At 47.4% G+C, this 19,469-nt stretch overlaps 2 protein-coding genes across 5 annotated transcripts in view; one reads left to right on the top strand and one right to left on the bottom strand.

The window, feature by feature from the left end:
• MACROD1 (mono-ADP ribosylhydrolase 1) overlaps positions 1-19,469 on the top strand; it is a 208,039-nt gene that overhangs the window by 49,597 nt on the left and 138,973 nt on the right. The gene's annotated exons all lie outside the window — the stretch shown is intronic.
• On the bottom strand, positions 1,109-18,712 carry FLRT1 (fibronectin leucine rich transmembrane protein 1). The gene is made up of 2 exons (XM_030568271.1): positions 18,079-18,712; positions 1,109-3,141 (listed from the first exon to the last, which is right to left on the bottom strand). Exon 2 carries the CDS (start codon positions 3,092-3,094, stop codon positions 1,109-1,111), a length of 1,986 nt encoding a protein of 661 aa, XP_030424131.1. The 5' UTR covers positions 3,095-3,141; positions 18,079-18,712.

Below are 19,469 nucleotides of genomic sequence, written 5' to 3'. Positions count from 1 at the left end.
ATCTTTGTGACTTCCTGAGCAAACTTGCCTGGTGGTCCTCTTAAAAAGAAAGTAACGTTGTGGCTTTGATTCAAGCAATTCTAACCATCTTGGCAGGATTCTCCCAAACCAGTGGTGACCCAGACTGGGTTTTTCCTAGCACCATGGGTCCCCTGTGCATTCTTGCCTCCCAACACTTGGCCCAAAAGGCAGAATCTTCCATCAAAGCCTACTGTGCTGGAATCTGAATCAAAATCCACCGCTTCCCCCAAATATATGTGACCTAATGGAACCTGAGATACATTTGGACATCAGCATCCCGCATCTTATCCCCTGGAAGCCATCACCCGAGCTGTCTGGAAGAAAATGATGATGATAAAGTTTGTGTTGTGTGTGTATATATATATATGTGTGTGTGCATATATATATATATAATTTTTTTTTTGCTATGGACAAAGCTAGGAATTGAATTAGATAATGTTTCTAGTTGAAATGTCTGGAGTTAACCAAGGGGTCCAATTCAATTGTCCACGCCCATGAACTATGCTGCAATATGGAATATTTTCCCATTTCCCCCCTAGCTGTGGAAGAGGGGGGAAATCCAAATACGTTTGCTCTTAACTAAACAGTCGATGAAGGCGGCATAAAAAGTAAAACCAAGAAACCAGTTGTGGGAATAAAAACAGGAAAGGGTTGGAAGTAGATCCCATTAAAATGAGCAAAAAATCCTCCTCTCCTATCTGAAGCAGGGATGGCTGAACCGTCAACGGTCAGCAGTCAGGAATGACAGTTGTGTGTTGAATTTTTTTTTCTTTTATAACCTAACTCCTGAAAAAGAAAATAGATTTACACGAGAGGAAAGATATGAACAGGTAGCTTTTTCTCCTCGATCCATGACGATCCATGAGCATGTGTTGTTCGTTTGAAATCTGGAATATTAAATATAAATTATGTCTTTTTTTAAAATTTTTAACCACCCCTTGTTTTTCTACAAAATAGTTTTTCCCTCCCTTCTCCCCAATGCTTGCCACTCAAGCTGTTTCTGTTAGGGAAAATAGTTTTTCCTCAATTTGTAAGCCACCAGGTGGCAGTGGCATGGGGCGGTGTGAGGGTTGAGAGTGGTTCTCCATCATGTATAGGTGTAATCTATGTCTGGGATGCCGCCTTCTCTATATCCACGGGTTGTGCCATAGCCGATGGTATGGGTGCTTTTGTATAAGCTGGTGCCGTTGGATGGGAATATCGTGTGGATTACGTATTCCTCCTTGGCTCGGTGTGGGTTGATGGGAAGCATCTGCAGCCCAGGACCTCGGATCTCCAGGATGGAGTTGTCCTTCTTAGTACCCGATTCGACGTAGTCATCTTTCTTCCGGCTGCCCCTGCTGTAGGCCCTCTCCTGCGTCAGCAGCTCACCCGTTCGGTGGACATACCAGCAAACGGCTGCCAAGACCAGGAAGAGGAAGACTAAGGCCACCGCCCCGCCAATGATCCCTGCCAGAGGCAGCCCAGCCATTGGGTCGACGTTCTGCTCCCGGTTGAGAGTTGTGGTGGGGCTGTAGGTGTCAGCTGTCTCCGCTTTGGCGCACACCGGAGTTTCATCTGCCACATAGGTGCTGCCTGTCTCCATGGTGACCATGCAGATGATGTAGGTGGACTTGGGCTCCAGGGCCGTTAGCAAGTACTCAGTCTTGTCCCCTTGCACCAGGGTCTCAGTGATGGAGCCTACCGCTGGGCTGTGACCCAGACGCAGCCAGCTGAGCCGGAAGGAAGCTGCAGGGAGCATGGCCTTCCAGCTAATCTGGATGCTGTCAGCTGTCAGTGGCTTGACATTGAGAACCAAGGCCTTAGTGCCGGTCTCTGTGGCCATGGGGTAGTCAATATTGGAGTCTGGCAGGCGGATCCCAGGTCGCTTGGCCTTGAGGGTGAAGAGGGAGCCCTGAGGTGTGGTGACGGCTGCGTGGCTGGTGGTGGTCTTGGCCGCCACTGCATTGCCCTGTGCACCTGCCTCAAAGCACTCATCCATCTCATTGGTGATGTCCTTGATGGCCATGCCTCTCACTTTATCCGGCCCTTGACACATCAGCCCCCTCACGTTGACCACTGAGGCCCGGGCCTTGACCCAGTCTCTCAGCCACATGAGGTTGCAACCACAGAACCAAGGGTTGTTCCTGAGCAGCAGCTGGGTCAGGCTCTCCAGGTCATCAAACAAGCCCTTGGGCAGAGTGGTGAGGTTGTTGTTGGACAAGTCCAGCCTCTCGAGCTCCCTCATTTTGGAGAGGGTGTTGTAGGGGATGTGGCTGATGGCATTATCCTGGAGGTACAGCTTCTGCAGATGGGAGCTGGGCAGATTGAGCGGAGGGGCAGCCAGAGAGTTGCGTACCAGAGACAGCTCGCTGAGGTTCTGCAGCCGACTGAAGGTATCGTCGGCAATGCGCTGGTTGGCCAACAGGTTCCCATCCAGCACCAGCCGCCGCAGGCTGTTCAGCCCTTTGAAGGCATGCAGCGGGATGGTGGAGATGCGGTTGTCATCCAGCCGCAGCTCCTCCAAGGTGCGAGGCAGGCCAGATGGGATGCTGCTGAGGTGGTTGCGGGACAGGAAGAGCAGCTTGAGGCGGGTGCTGTCGGCAAAGGCGTCATCCTCAATGCTGACAGTGGAGACGGAGTTGTCATCCAGGTGGAGCTTCTCCAGCAGGGGGATGCGAGCCAGGGAATCGCGAGCAATGGTGCGCACGTTGTTGTCCTGGAGGTGCAGCTCCCGCAGCGAGCGTGGCAGGTTGACAGGGAACTCATCCAGGTCGTTCTCATAGAGATAGATCACCTGGACGTTGAGTTTGGACTTGAGGTTGGAAGGAATGCCGGCGTTGTTGATCTGGTTATTCTGTAGGTACAGGGTGGTGGCATCATCGGGGATATCGGCTGGGATGGAAGTCAGGCCCCGGTCGTTGCAGTAGATGAAGCTGTTGTCGCAGCGGCACACCGTGGGGCAGGAGGCGCCACTGGCCATCACCTCACTCAGGAAGGCCACCAGGCCATAGCACAGCAGGAGCCAGTCACGCAGGTCCATGGCTGATGCTGTGGTCACCACCGTGGAGGTCACTGTGGATGCTGTTGTCATTGCACCAGGGGTGGTAGGGAGAGGACTCTGGGTTACACCTTTGGGACCTGTAGAGGGGAGAGAAATGGGAGGAGCCTGAATTATGGAGGTGGAGCCTCATGGGGGATTAGAGATGGGCAGACCTGCAACATGGGAATGGGGCTAAGCATTGCGTGTTCTGTCTATCAATTGATCGATTGATCTATCAGGTCAGGCACTGCATAGACCCCCTACCAAGATCAGGGCCCTGTTATGCTGGCTCTTCACAGACACATAACAAAAGGCAGTCCCTAAGGACCTTAGTCTCTAACAGATAAAGAATCGTGAAGGAAATAGAGAGGCAGTGACTTGCCCAAGGTCACCCAGCAAGTCAGTGGCAGAGCCAGGAACAGAATCCAAGTGTCTGGAGTCCTAGTCCAGTGTCTTGACCAACAGATCACACCACCTCACAGCAAAGTCTCAGTCAGCTGATAGGTACCTCTATTTTTGATGATTTAAAAATAAAATCACAAAGCTAAAAATCCGAACAAAACTTCTCCATGGTCCAGATGAAATCTGGGGTGTTTTTTTTCCTCTTACAACCCAAAAAGCAGATTCCCATGTCAATTAAAAAATCCAGCACCACTAATGCACCCCCCAACCACCACCTCACATTGCTTCCAGCACTAAATCTTCCCCCAGCATCTGTCAGGCTGCAAAATCTGCTGCAGAAGACGTATAAATCCATGTTAATAAGAGCTTTCTAATGGCAATGCTGACACACCAGCTTCCAGCTGCCTCAGACATATAGCCACAACACTGCATACATTAGAAGCAGATAACAGAGTCGTGCGCACATTCCCACTACCTGCATGCATTTGTCTCTCCTTGTCGCTCAGCCACCCACTCGTCCCATCGTTCCTCTCGGTAAAGGGTGTCAGAGAGAAACTAATGCACTGCAGATTTGTGTCTTTCAGGGGATCTGAGATTTACACATTATTAGTGATGTTACGGTAGGACATAGCTATAGATCCATCGATCAAATTGATAGTGTTGGCACTGCACAGAGCCCACTGAGATCGAGGTCCTATTGTGCTGGGCGCTGGACAGACACACAGTGAAGAGACATCCCCTGCCCCAAAGATCTTGCAGTCTAAGACCTGCTGTGCACACAGCGTTTGTCTCAGTACAATTATGTGGATTGTGGGATGACTTTTTACTGATGTGGTGATACCGTTATGTGGAGGCATGTACACAGAGGGCCTAGCACAATGGGGTCCTGGTCCATGACTGAGACTCCTAGGCACTACGATAATGGGAGAGAGAGAAATAGAATCCAGGTGTCTGGACTCTCATCCCCCTGCTTTAACCACTAGACCACCCTAGAACCCAGGGATTCAGCACATCCTGATGCAACCTGTAGACCCCACTCTCCTTCCAGAGCTGGGCCTAGAACCATGGTGTCCTGATGCCCAGCCCTGCTGCTCCAGCCACTATAATTTTAACCATCTGTATTATAAGAGTGCTTATGGGGCAGACAAGATTGGGCCCCCATTCTGAGGCTGTGTAATAACAGCTGCATGTCACCTTGTATGTGTGTGTGGATCCTAGTAGTTACCACTTTGCACAATACCTGCGTTGGCTCAGGATTATAATAGAGTTGAGATTGTAACTTGCACTGTGGCGTGATGGATAATGGTAGGGTTTATGGAGTCACGGACCAGAGCGCTCCTGCTTCCTGCCTCTATTGCAGACACTCATCTTCCTGCCTTAACATCCTTCCTGCTGCTTTAGCACCCAGCCTCTGAGTTTCACAACTGCTCGGCAACAGATCTTTGCAGAGGAGAGAGTGTCTGGGCCACAGGGCACTTTGTTGCAAGGCCACCTCTTTTGGATGAGCTTCTATGTCCTGTTGTTTATATTTCATGGTTTATGTAGCCTATCAAATTAAGTGCAGTAAATCGCTTGGTTTTATGGGTAGGTTTTATTTGCCTGCCTCCCTGCGTAGCTGGGAGAGGGATGCAGTGGAGTAGATGGGGACAGAGGATTGCATGGTGGTAAAGCAATGGGAGGGGTGTACCTAGATTAGAGGTCCCCAAACTGTGGGTCGCACTTCTCTAGAGGTAAGGGGGGCACGAGGTAAATTTTGGGGACCATTGGCCTAGATGATGTCTGCGCTGGGGAGGGGAGTAATCCCCATTCCAGGAACATCTCCCATAACGCAGACTCATGGGCACACACCCTGCCCCAGTTTCAATGCACCTTAACACAGGGGCTTTGCCCTAGGGCCAAAGGACTGATGGATTCTTTTTTTTTCTTTCTACTTCAGTTTAGCTCTCCCTCTCTATCCCCATACACACCCCTTTACCTATCCATCCATGTCCACACACAGTCCCCTTTCTCTCCCCATCCCTTCCCAAACACACCTCTCTCATCTATCCATGCATCCGCCTGCACACTTCTATCTATCTATCTATCTATCTATCTATCTATCTATCTATCTATCTATCTAACCTCCCTTCTTTGTGGCTGTCTTTGTCCCCCAGCTTGGCTGTGGTGAAAGGCTGTTGGTTTAGAACAGTACTAGTGAATTCTACTGCAGGTTATGCTTTACAGGGACTCACCATGGGCCCTTTCACCTCACCTGAGTTAAACCCTGTCCAATGGGATTTTTTACAAGGTCCTTACATGGACAATTTGAGCCAGCGAGGTCTCTTGCTGGGCCAGTGCCCATTAAATCACTAGGAACCACTCACTTTGCCTGAGTTCATTATGCATTCGGCTCCTCTATAAATTTTACATTTCTTTTTTTTCCTTCCCTGTCTCCTTTTTCCCCGGCTCACTCTTAGTTTTGGCCATTTCCTCCATTATGAGACATAAAATCCTTTATGGCTCAATATTTCTCACTGCCAAATAAGGGTCTCATTTCCCAATCTATTTTGGCCCCTGCTGCTGCTTTGAAGACAAACTGTGGATATTTTTTTCCTATTCCTTCCTTAAAATTGCTTTGAACAATTTTTCTTAACCTCTTGTGAAGAACAGTACATCAGAACTAACCCACACTGAGATTTACAAACAGTAATGCAGTGGTTATAGCAATAGCTTTGGTGGACTTGGGAGACCCAGGTTCAAATCCTGCTCTCTCACAGACTTCCTGAGGCATGTCACTGAGCTGCTCTGTGCCTCAGTTTCCCAATCTGTAAAATGGGAATAGCACTGTCCCATCTCATGGAGGGTTGAGAAGAAAAGTACATTAAAAAATTGTGAAGTACTCAGGTATTCTGGTAATAGAAGGCGAGATTGGTTGCCTTACATAAATAGGTCTCAATTGCAGCGAATGGGTTGGATGGACAACTGGTCTGACCTAAGAAAGTGGGGGATAAATTGGCCCATTGGTCTGATCTGAGGCAGCAGGGATGCTGTGTTGGATGGGCCCCATCAAAATGAATATATGTTGATTTCACACATTTTTTTTGTTTCAGAAAGAAACAAAAATTCTGAAAAAAACAAAGCAGTCAGTTTTGACATTTTCAACGGGAAACATTTTCATGTCAGCCTCAACATTTATTTTAATTTCATTTTTTTAAAGTTCAAAAAGGTTTAAAAAGGTTCAGACTGAAAATGGCATGCTTTGATTTTGTAGAAATGAACTATTTTGTTCAACCTAAAACAATTTCCCCCTCGACGTTCCAGTTCACTGACAATTTAATGTTTTTTAATTTTTGGTCTGACCCGGAAATGATTTTTGTTTTTTACTTTTCAAAACTGCCAATGAACCAAAAAATCCATTGTTCATCCACCTGATGGGACCACAAAAGTTTCTCAAATAGTTAAAGATGCTTTATTAATGCTCTTGCCGTTCAGAGAGTCAAATGGTTCTTGGGCCTGATCGCAGCTTGCTCTGGTTTTGTGCAAAGATTTTGCGCCATGCAGAATAAATGTAAAGCAGCTGAAAACTGCAAGGGAAGGATGGTGGAAGGGTAAGTGTGCAAGCCTGAGATATAGGAAACCTGGGTGGGGATTTAGGCTCCTAAGAATGGCACTTAGGCCAGTTCTAAACTTGGAAGACCTTGCCAGTCTAACTCTTCTTTTCTTTTGGAATCTTGCTAAATTCAGCAGTTTCTCATGGCAATGAGTTCAGCCTAACTCTTACCGGCACCATGTACCGAGTTAATAACGGTCCCTAGCTCTTCTACAGCACCTTTCAACACTAGAACTCAGAGCACTTTACACAGACGGTCAAGATCATTATCCCCTTCTTACAAATAGAGAAACTGAGGCAGTGAGTTGACTTGCCCAGGGTCACCCAGCAGGCCAGTGGCAGAGCCAGGTATTGAACATAAGTCTCCTGAGTCCGAGTGGAATGCCCTATCCACTAAGCAGCACTGCTTGCCTAGCATAGTTAGCCAAGGTCCTATATGAAGGCAGCAGGGGCTAGTGACAAGGGCACTAAGGACTGACAGTGCAAGTCAGGAGACCTGGGTGCTAATCTTAACCCCTGGGAATAAGGGTCGGGGGTTAACCCATCACCTCAAGAGGAGGCTGATTTGAACAAAGGGTTGTGAAAATCAGACCCTTTTAAGGCATCTCAAACTGGGCCAACAAAATCACTTTGGAAAACCTTTGGCTGCCAAGAGTTGGAGGGTGAAGGATGATGGAAGTGTAGCCCCATGGTCAGTGCAGAGTGATGCTTCTGAGAGGCTGAGCTTTACCATGATGCCCACCAAAATAAACCATTTGAATTCCTGCAGGAGTCTTTAATCTGCCTAATAATTCATGCTGCTGCTAAATCCAGCCTGCAGCTTGCCAAGCCCTCTTTGCCTGAGGAAATACGTTTAAACATTAAAATCTGCCTGTGCATCTTGATGTCCCATCAGGCAACGCTCCTGCATTGCTCTGCAGACAGCGTCAGCCAGTCAGGGAGGAGTAATAAACTCCCAAGCCAGCCTGCAGTTGATAGCAGCTGGGGATCTGGCCCCACTGACTTCAGTGGAATGCCGTCGATTTATACCACCTGGAAATCTGGCCCCATTGACTCCAATGGAGCAACACTGATTTACACCAGCTGAGGATCTGCCCCCACTGCATTTAGAACAATCCAGTCATTTCCATTGCAAACCCCTTGCCCAAACTTCCAGCTTTGCATCTGGCTACTTATTGGTGTGGGGGCCTTAGCATCATGGGAGATGCTACCCGTTCCTTTGCAGTGGTGGCATTTCTGTTTTGGCTATAGGTTATTTTGAAGCAAGTGGGCCTGGGGGCTGGGAGGGTGGGAGGAGAATGCTACAAATCAGGTGCCTTAATCCAGTGGTTCTCAACCTTTTTTTCATTTGCGGACCCCTAAAATTTTTCAAGTGGAGCTTTGGTCCCTTTGGAAATCTTAAACAAAGTCTGCGGACCCCAGGTTGAAAACCACTGTTTTATGGTAATGAGAACCTTTTGTGGACCCCTTAGACATTGTCTGCGGACCCGAGGTTGAGAACTACTGTTAATCCACTTCTTTTCAGGGTGGAGGAATATAAAAATCTGGTGCTTTATTCCATCCCTGAATGCAAGATTCCAACAGTTGTACGCACCGGCCGATGGGAGTTTGAAGGGATCTGTTAGCATTGCTGTGACACTCCAATACTTTAAACTCAGTTGCCCCCAAAGCTCAGCTCCTTGCTCCACAGTTTATCCCTCTGGGGCCCATCAGCATCTATGCAGACAGCAGACAGAAGCGACAAGACCTCACTGCCTGTCTCGTGTGTGCCTTTTGCAAAGGCCAAGTCAAGAGAAGGGGGAGAGATGAAGGACGTGGAGGCAAGTGGGAGGTGGTGCTGGTGAGGATTTCGTTGTGGGAAGCAGGTGGACTAGGGAGCACGTGTTGGGGGTGTGTGTACAATGCTGCTAAAAGCCACTTGGATCTCCCTCACCTAACACTGCGTGTGGGGGGAAGGTTCCATGGGGGAAATGTGGTTCCATTTAGTCATACTGCAAGGATTAATTGGGAGGAGTTGGGCATGGAATCTGAGCTTTTGTCTGTTTGTTTTACTGGCTCTTTAAAAGAAGAAATGTATTTAAAACAGCCCCCACAGAAACACACATACACAGTGCTGCTTACTCCTGGGTTCTGCCCCAGCTCTAGGAAGGGAGTGGTGACTAGTGGTTAGAGCAGGGGCCTGGCTGTCAGGACACCCAGGTTCCATTCCTAGCTGCATTCCCTTGAGCCCTGATCATCTCTTTTCAGCTAATCTTTCCCAGGCTGTAAAATGGGGGTGATGATTATGACACCCTCATGGAGATGGTTATACTTAATTGGTTTAATATTTGAAAAGCACTTTCAAATCTTATTTCCTCTCCCCCTATATCCCCAAGGACCGAGTACTGTTACCTTGAGTGTCATTTGCTCAGTACTTTACACCCCCAACTCAGGAAAAGTGCCATGGATTTAGTTAGTACAAATAGTGGGATGTGATTTTATGCAGTTGGACAGTGGTCAGAATTTGGGATTTCCATTCTGCAGACATTTCTGACTGTTTAAATCGCTGCTGGAGTCCCGGGAGGCGTGGGCCAGACAGCGTGGAAGGGCTGGCTGGGGGACGCTGACCCCCAGCCCCACTCCTTCTGCCTGAGGCCCTGCCCCATACAGGTAAGTTTTCAATTTTACTTTCACCCCTGACTGTGATCAGCGCTGGTGTCCACTCTTCAAAAGAGAGTGTGGACAAATTGGAAAAGCTTCTGAAAATTGCAGTAGGAATGATTTGAGGCCAGGAGGATGATTACGTATTGTACATAACATAATAGTAAATATGATAAAGTTGCACATAATATTTTGATAATTTTTTGTTGAAAACATTGATGAAATCAGGACGTTACCGTGAAACATTTTGATTTCATTGAATTGGCTTTTTCTGACAGAAGATTGTTCCATTGGACAACTTCCGACCAACTCTACACAGTGCCCCTTAACGCCATTCTGGGAGGTTAGGCTCGGAGTTACCTGCTTTGCTAGATTTTAAGGCCAGTAAAGGATCACTATTCTAATCTGACCTCCTGCCTGACCAATTGCACATGATCTCTCGGTGGGATTCTGTAGCTAATAGGGTGAACGTGATCCTTGGGCATGTAACAGAGAATTATCAAGTAAGAGTCTGGAGATAGTGTTACCAGGAGTGGCGCCAGAGTTTCTGGCGCCCTAGGCAGAATTCGGGGGGCGGCATTTTGTGCGCTCCCCACGGGGTGCACGGGAGCTTCCGGTTCTGCTCCCGTTGCGCCGCCGAAGAAGGACCCTCCACCAAAATGCCGCAGACGACAGCGGCAGTCATTGAGCTGCTCAATTGCCTGCCGCTGTTTTCCGCAGCACGTTGGCAGAGGGTCCTTCGTCAGCGGCGCAACGGGAGCGGAACTGAAAGTTCCCACGTGCCCCGTGGGGAGTGCACAAAATGCCGCCCCCCAAATCCTGGTGCCCTAGGCAACCGCCTAGGGTTGCCTAATGGAAGCACCAGCCCTGAGTGTTACCTCTCTACATGGCATTGATGAGACCATTACTGGGATACCATGTCCAGTTCTAGTGCTCATATTTCAAAAAGGATGTTGACAACTGGAAAGGGTTTAGAAAATTGCTGTGAGAATGATTCAAGGTCTGGAAAACCTGCCTTAGAGTCATTGACTTAAGATTCTAATTCCGTTTAGTTTCTCCAAGAGAAGGTTAAGAGGTGGTGTGACCACGGTCTAGAGGCACCTCCATGGGGAAAAGATTCAGAGAGAAAAGGGCTCTTCAGTCCATCACACAAAGGCAGGAGACCCACTGGCTGTGAGGTGAAGCTAGACAAATTCACATTAGAAATAAGGGGCGGAGGATTAACTCTTGGAAGAGCTGACCCAGAGAAAGGGTGGATTCTCCAGAGTCTTTGAGTGAGGCTGCAAAGAATCCTGTGGCACCTTATAGACTAACAGATGTTTTGGAGCATGAGCTTTCATGGGTGAATACCCACTTCGTCAGATGCATGTAGTGGAAATTTCCAGGAGCAGGTATATATATGAAGGCAAGCTAGAGATAATGAGGTAAGTTCAATCAGGGAGGATGAGGCCCTGTTCTAGCAGTTGGGGTGTGAAAACCAAGGGAGGAGAAATTGGTTTTGTAGTTGGCAAGCCATTCACAGTCTTTGTTCAATCCTGAGCTGATGGTGTCAAATTTGCAGATGAACTGAAGCTCAGCAGTTTCTCTTTGAAGTCTGGTCCTGAAGTTTTTTTGCTGCAGGATGGCCACCTTAAGGTCTGCTATAGTGTGGCTAGGGAGGTGGAAGTGTTCTCCTACAGGTTTTTGTATATTGCCATTCCTAATATCTGATTTGTGTCCGTTTATCCTTTTCCGTAGCGACTGTCCAGTTTGGCCAGTGTACATAGCAGAGGGGCATTGCTGGCATATGATGGCGTATATTACATTGGTGGACGTGCAGGTGAATGAGTGAGTTTAAAATAGTCGTACCTTATTTCTGATCTGAATTTGTCTGGCTTCAACTTCCAGCCATTGGATCATGTTAGATCTGTGTCTGCTAGACTGTTGAGCCCAGTTTCTGTATCCCATGTAGATACTTATAAACTGTGATCAAATCACCCCTTAACCTTTGGTTTGCTGGAGTCTCTCACTATAAGGAATGTTTTCCAATCCTTTAATTATTATTGCTCTCTCCAATTTATCAACATCCTTCCTGAATTGTGGGCACCAGGATTAGACTGAGGATCCAAGAGCCCTCTGTTCTCAGAAATTTCCTCATATAAACTTTCTTATAGGCTGCGATCAAGTCACCACCTAACCTGCTCTTTGATGAGCTAACTAGATTGATTGAACTCCGTAAGTCTCTCATTTTAAGGCAAGTTCTCCAGACTTTGTATCCTTCTTGTGCTTCTTCTCTGGATCCTTTCCAATTTTTCAACCTTCTTTTGAAAGTGTAAACACCAGAATTAGATTTGCCAGACTGGATCAGAGTCAAGGTCCAGCTAATCCAGTTTGCTATTTCTCAGATTGGCTGGTACCAGATGATTCACAGGAAGGGATTAGAATCCAGGAGTGGTCTGATGTGCAGTAATCTCCCTCTTCCCCCCACCCCCATGAAAGTCTCATCCTGGTCTCTGGTACTATCATTGTCTCCATTTTACAGATGGGGAAACTGAGGCACAGACAGAGACCATTACTTGCCCATGGTCATGAAGGAGGCCAATGGCAGAGCCAGAAATAGAATCCAGGTGTCCTGCATCCCAGTCTAGTGTGCTATCCACTAAATATCACCTCATAAATACCTCCCCCATTTATACACCTGATACTGAACTGCCACTCCTGTAGGTACTCCTTACAAGTGCCCCATCCAAATCCAATGCAACATTATCCTCTGTAAATTGCAGATGGGATGTTTTATAAACGAGTTGTTCTTTCGTTACCAAGATGCTATCACAGTGCAAAGCAAAGAGTCACCTCGAAGCAGGACAAACTGACTTAGCTGAGATTTTTTTCTGATGTTTATCTCTAGGTGTCTTTTTATAGAACTTGTAACGTGCCCGCTTCTTAAGGAAAAAAACCAACCCTAGAGTTAATTATTTTGCCAATTTCATGCTGCATGTATTATGCATCGAGCCTTATCTTGGCTGTAATTGCAGACAGGTATGCAAATGCCTTTCAAAAGGGATTGTTAAAAGAAGTTTGCTCAGTTGCATTGTATCCAGTGCTAATAGAAATGAAAATTGCTCCAGTTAATAGAAAATGATACACGTTAGAAGCAGGGTGGGGAAAAGAAAATTCAGATTTGTGTCTGGGGAGGTTAATTATATTGATAGCAACATCTGATACGACAATATTTTTCTAGGGGGAAAATGATATAACAAGAAGAGGAGTAATTTGGAGCTTCCCTTCATTAGGAGATATCCACATTCCATCTCCCATACTGGGAGTCATTTTGATCAGTTTGTTTTTTATCAGGTGTTCATGGAAACATTTAAATGCATATGTATGTATAATTAAAAAACGGAAGGAGAAAATGTAAAATGTTACTCAGTAATAAAGTAGTGGTAAAATCTGTTCAGTGTAGGATGAAGAAACAGCATGGTCCAAGGTTTACCGTGGTATTGTTATTGTATTGTACCGCCTAAAAACCCCAACCAAGATCAGGACTCCATTGTACCAGATGCTGCCCAGACCCTGATCAAAATCAGAACGCCATTGTGCTGGGCACTGCACGGACCCCAACCAAAATCTGGATCCCTGTTGTGCCAGACGCTGTACAGACACATATTGAGAAACAGTCCCTGCCCTAAAGATAATACAGTCTAAATCAGTGGTCCCCAACCTTTTCCAGGTGGTGGGCGCTGGACGATGAGCCACCGAGGACCGTGGCCAGCGGACAAGCATCTGCCGAAATGCTGCCGAGAAGTGGCAATGTCAAGAGGCGGCGTCGCCGAAAATCAGCAGCTTTTCAGCAGCGACGCCTCTTGATGACGCCGCTTTTCAGCAGCATTTCAGCAGATGCTCGTCTGCTGGCCAGTACATGGGTGCACATAGATGCCCCAGTGGGCGCCATGGCGCCCACAGGCACTGCGTTGGGTACGGGTGGGAGGGGAAACTGAGGCACGGAACTGATTTGCCCAAGGTCACCTAGTAGGTCAGTGGTAGAGCTGAGGCAAGAACCCAGGTGTTCTGAGCTGTAGTCCTGTGCACTAGCTCAGTCCTGGCATTGCCACTAATCTGCTATATGACCTTGGCTGGGGTAAATCCCTTCCCCTCTCAGTATCTCTGTTTCCCCACCCACCCTTTCTGTATATAGACTGCAAGCTCTTTGGGGAAGAGACTGTTTTTCGGTTGGGGTCTGTGCAGCCCTCAGCACAACAGGGGATCAGAGCTCAGTTGGAGTTTGGCGCGTGCCTGGCACAACAGGGGCTCTGGGGTCAGTTGGCGTTTGGGCAGTGCCTGGCACAGTGGGGTCCCTGAGCTCGGAAGAGGTCTGAGTTGCTGCTATAACACAAACCATATTATTATTAAACAGGAACTCTTTGCAACACTGAAAGCCGCTTGCGAGGTTTATCCTGTCTTTGAGCGCGGCTGTGTCCTGGCTGGGTTTATCTGCTTTTATAATCAATAATAATTATTCTGTCCACAGGGGATCTTTCACAGCCCTGGTTTGTAACAAAGCTGCTAATGCCTCAACAAACCAAGGATTTAGGTTCCCATCCAGCAGGGTGCTGAGCGCTTAGTCCCGCCAGCCTTAGTGCAAGCCAAGGATGCTCCAGCCCTTTGAGTTATGCAGTGAATAATGTTTAGGGGCTTGGTGCAGCGATAAACCAATGGTTTATTAATCTTAAACTCTGATATTCAGGCTTTGTAATGAATTGACTTTCAGGGCCTCCTGTGATTCACTGGAGGGTTTAAACCTGAAAGAAGTTAGACAGCTGGCGAGCCAAGATCACTGCCCTGCTCCATTTCCACATATTGGTTTTGATGGCCCAGAGGGGAATTTCTGGTCAGGGAAAAGAGCTTGCAACAAGCCCAGCACCTCTTGACTTTCTATAAATTACATACCTATCTTAAAAAAAAATATATATCTATATATATCTCCCAGTGGTCAGGGCACTAATCTGGCATATGGGAGGCTTACATGTGAGTCCTTGCTCTGCCTGATGTGGGCTTCAACCTGGCTCTCCCACATCCCAAGTGGCGTGCCCTGACCACTGGGTTGTAGTCAGTCTCTCTCTTTCTCCTGGTGAAGCTGTTCCATGTTGTAGAAATAATTTAACATTCATTGGGCCAGAGAGAGATTCTCTCCACTGGTGGTTAGGGATGAGTGGGATGTGGCAAACCCAGGTTTAAGTTCCTGGTGTCCAGATACACAGGACGAGAAGGGTCATGGAGCCCATCACTATCTGAGACTTGTCAAGCTCCATCTTCAAGCAAGCTAGGTTGTTTGCCTCGCACTGCTTGAACTGGGATTGGGAGGCTGCTCCAGAACCTCCCTTCTATGACAGGGAGAAACCTTTTCATTGCTAGTTTCAATTGATTCTTGGCCAGTTTGTCTCCATTTGTTCCTGTGCCAACGCTGTCCTTTAGCTTCAATAGCTCTTCCTCCCTCCCTGGGGTTAACCCCCCTGGTGTATTTGGAGAGAGCAACAAGATCCCTCTCAGCCTTTGTATGTCCACGCTAAACAAGCCCAATTCTTTCAGTTGTCTCTAGTAAGATCGCCTCTCCATTCCCCAGATCAGCCTATAAGCCCTCTTCTGCACCTGGGCTAGTTTGAATTCTTCTGTCTTGGATGTGGGTGACCAGAACAGTACACACTATCCTGATGAGGTCTTCCCAGTGGTATTAATACTTCCCTAACTCAACTGGCAATCCCTCACCCGATACATTCTAAGATCACATTTGTCTTTTTCTTGGCCGCATCACATTTGTGGCTCATCCTGCAATCAACTAATACCCAGGTCCGCTCCCATGTTGTTTCCAACAGATGAGCTCCCAGTTCAGAGCAGAAATTCCTGTTAGTAGTTCCTAAGTCCTTGTACTGTGCACTATTAGTTCTATTTGACAATATGGCCCTAAGTGCCTAGGGGCTTTGAAAAATGCCAGTAGGCTCCTATCTTAATTTTTTGGCATCTAAATCAATTTGGAAATCTACCCCAGATCCCTTTAGAAAATAGGATTTAGGCTCCAAAGACCCTGAAACGGCTTTTGAAAATGTTGTCCCTTGTCTCCACTAGAAAATGAAGTGATGTTAGAACCCAGACTTGGGGGAGGGTCATGTTAGCTAACATGCTGTTAAAGGCTACTTAGCTGTCAGTATTTGAAGGGGCAAGTGGAGTGCCACCTCATGTGGATGTATCTGGTTAACCCTCTAGCCTTAGTGGGGATTAACCAGGACTGACTGAGGTTCTGTCTTCACTACAGAGTTAACTTGAATTAGCCTAGCTCAAGTGAGAGTGTCTACACACTGTGAAATACCACTCTAATAACCATGCCCACATGGGCACTGCACTCACTCGTAGGAGTCGCTAGGACTTCTGGGAGTGTATTCCATGATTCTTAGCACCGTAGACAGCTGAGCCAGTCTATGAATTCTCTCCCATTAAATGGGAAAAGATTGTGTCTGTCCTTTCTGGGCACCCAGGGGATTGTGGGAAGGCATTGGAGGACTAGCACCACTCGAGTAGTGCTAGCCTGCATCCCCACTACAGAGTAGTCATATTAGCAGCTGACATGTTCTGCTCACTTGAATTTTAGCCTATGTCCCTTTGGGGCCAGCCAACCTAAGTTCAAAGCACCACCCCACTCAAGTGAAGGAGTGTTGTGTGTAGACAGGAACTGAGTTAGGGACAATACTCCTGTTAACTTTGCAATTGACTGTATAGCTGTGTTTAATGTTTTGTTAGTTAACATGACTCCTCAGGGTCAGCTTCTAACATGACCTAATATTTTGGTGAAGGGAAACTCTTACTTCATCTCCACCGGATTTTAACTTGGGTTAGCATGACGGGGGTTAAAAAATACATCCTTTCTGTGAGGCCCTGTCTTCACTAGGACAAAAGGTGTGTTCTTAACTCATGTTCGCCAAAGCCCTAGTGGAGACATGGCAAGGTGTAGCTTTAACATGAGTTAGCAGGTGGAGGTGAATATTCCCAAGAGGGAATATCTACACCAGGGGTCGGCAACCTTTTAAAAGGTTCATTTATTTACTCTAATTTAAGGTTCTGTGTGCCAGTCATACATTTTAACATTTTTCTATAAGTCTATAATACATAACTAAACTAGTGTTGTATGTAAAGTAAATAAGGTTTTTAAAATGGCCAGGACCCAGGCAGGGTAAGTGCCATTGAAAATCAACTCATGTGCTGCCTTCGGCACGTGTGCCATAGGTTGCCTACCTCTGATCTAGCTAGTACAGGTAGAAATAGTGGAGTTAGGGCAGCACAGGCTGGGCAAGCCCACGCTAAAGTCTGTCCTGCTGCAGCTTCTTTGCTCGTGGTACCTGAGCTAGGTAGACTCCAGTTAGCTTGGGTGTATCTTGTTGCTGTGAACATAGGTTATATCTGCCCTTCAGTTCTCAAGCGTGTCAATTGCCCGTAGGCTAAATTATGGAGGCAGTGTGGTCTAGTGGAGTGAGCAATGAACTAGGATACAGATGAATTGGGTTCTGGTCGTGGCCCTGATGGTGACCTTGCGCAAATTACAACCCCCGTGCCTCAGTTTCCCCATCTGTAAAATGGGTATAATGACCCTGCCTTCCTTTGGAAAGAACTTTGAGTGCTGCTGATGGAAAGCACTAGACAAGAGTAGGGACAATTATTATTATTGAATCTCAGGGTAGGCACCACACTTAGGTTAGTCCCTGTCAGCATGAGGAGCTGCTCCATTACCTTGAGCAGTTGGGATCCAAACGCTGCCAGGCACTCCAGGGCACTAGGCACCACCTGTAACCCTGGCCATCCCCCTCGCTGCGGTGTCAGCAGATGGCAGAGTTAAGATGCATGGGAAAGTTCACACCGCAGGTAGTTGTTTCAGGCTGTGTGCAGACTGAGGCAGGTGACATTGACACTCAGGTCATGTTTTCAAGCTTTTTCTTCGATCTCTCTCCCTCTCCCCCCCCCCCCGACACCCTTCTGTCTTTCTCTAAATAAAAGCTGGGATTCTAACCCACCCTGAGACTCCAGAAGCTGCTTTAACCCCGCTCCCCTCAAAAGCTACAAGTAGAACCCAGACGTCCTCACTTCCTGCCCCACTCTTTAACCCGCTAGACCCACTTCCCTCCCAGAGCTGGGAATAGGACCCAGGAGTCCTTACCCTCACTGCTCCCCCACACCCTCGGTGAGCATGGAGGAGTATGCCCCATGTTGTCTTCTGGATCCCTGGGACATAACCCTTTTTGGTGATTTCTCCCTGCATTTTATGCAGTCTCCTGAGTGTTCCTCATTCATGCTGATGGAGCAATAACATCCTCATGGCTTTGCTGCAGGCGGCTAATGTGTGTGACCGGCTTTAGCCAGGCTGCAATCTGTGTGTTAAACTTACCTTCCTGCTACGCCGCTCCCTCCTCTCTGATCAACTTGGGCTTTAGACGCCTACTTCCATTGATGGGGCTGCAGCTTTGCAAACTCCAAGGGACTTTTTATGTCCACAGCGGGCATCAGTTCAGCCTGACCTCTTTTATCCTTCTTCCCAACCCAACACACCCTGCTGACAGCGATATATAATCAGGCTAGCCCTCCCCGGCAACCATGCACATTTTGGGGGCCATCGGACTTCAATTCAGCTCGGCTCTTTGTAAATCCATCCTTTTTGGCATCAGGTTCCAGTTCGCAGTCTGAAGGAATTTTTATTTCCTTGCAGGTTGTCCCAAGAGCCTCCCTTTTTTTGGCAATCTCTCCCCCCGAGACCTGGTGTCTGATTCCTTCTGCTTTCTTCCCAAAAGTTACTGAAAACAGGATAATAAACCCAATCCTTTCTCAAAGCCTCCCGGCAGCAGGGTGTTCTTGCATGACCAAGCTGAAGGATTTGTATTCACACCCCTCTGTGGAGGCAGAGTTGCTGTGTTACTCAACCGTGGGCTGCTGAGTTGTCATGGCTGGCTTCAAAGGGGGAGCGGGCTCTGCTGCTTTTGCTTTATGACGGGATAGCCTTTCAAAAAAGAAAAGGAAGGGAAAAATCCATTCCCACCACAGGTTTGACGTGAGATCAGCCCTTCCACTGAGGAATCCAGGGCATTATCCCTCCAAGTTGCAACTTCTCCCCTGCAAAAATGATTGGACAAAGCTATTAGGTAAAGGGTATTTGCAAAGGAGGAAACAGCAGAGTTTCTGGCCTAGTAATTAACAGCCACTGAGCTGTGTGTGTATGTGCAGTCTGACACTGCCAGTAGATCAGAGGAACACACACATGCAGGTTGACATTCACACATGTACACAGATTTGCACTGAGAAGGACATGCACACACATTGACGTAAACAGACTCATGTAGAGATTGACACACAGAGACTCCCTAACACATAAATGTGCACAGAGACTGAAACACGCACAGAAATACAGGCAGAGAGACACATTCACGGGGACACGGTCAGACACACACGCACATATACATACATATAATCTGTCTGTGTCTCTCTCTCTCTCTCACACACACACACAGTCTTTCACTTAGACACAAACACATACGGAGTCCGTATTTCAGTGGATCAGAGTTGGGAGAAATAATTGTGCCATCTTTCATTGCCAAACCTACGTTCATACCAATGAGGCTGCAGATAACCTAGAGGAAGCAGGTGACGGACGAGTTCTGGGTACTCAGAACTTTATGAAAATGCGAAGTCCCTTAGCTCAATCTTTGGATTTGGCTCAATAACCCACATTTTTAAAAAATGACATTGTGATTTGGGGTGCCTGACCTGAGACTCCCAGGGTTTCTC

Source organism: Gopherus evgoodei, chromosome 7 (assembly GCF_007399415.2).
Source record: "Gopherus evgoodei ecotype Sinaloan lineage chromosome 7, rGopEvg1_v1.p, whole genome shotgun sequence".
Classification (NCBI taxonomy): Eukaryota; Metazoa; Chordata; order Testudines; family Testudinidae; genus Gopherus; species Gopherus evgoodei.
The sequence above is the reverse complement of the archived record's forward strand: the minus strand, read 5'-3'. Positions and strand labels throughout refer to the sequence as shown.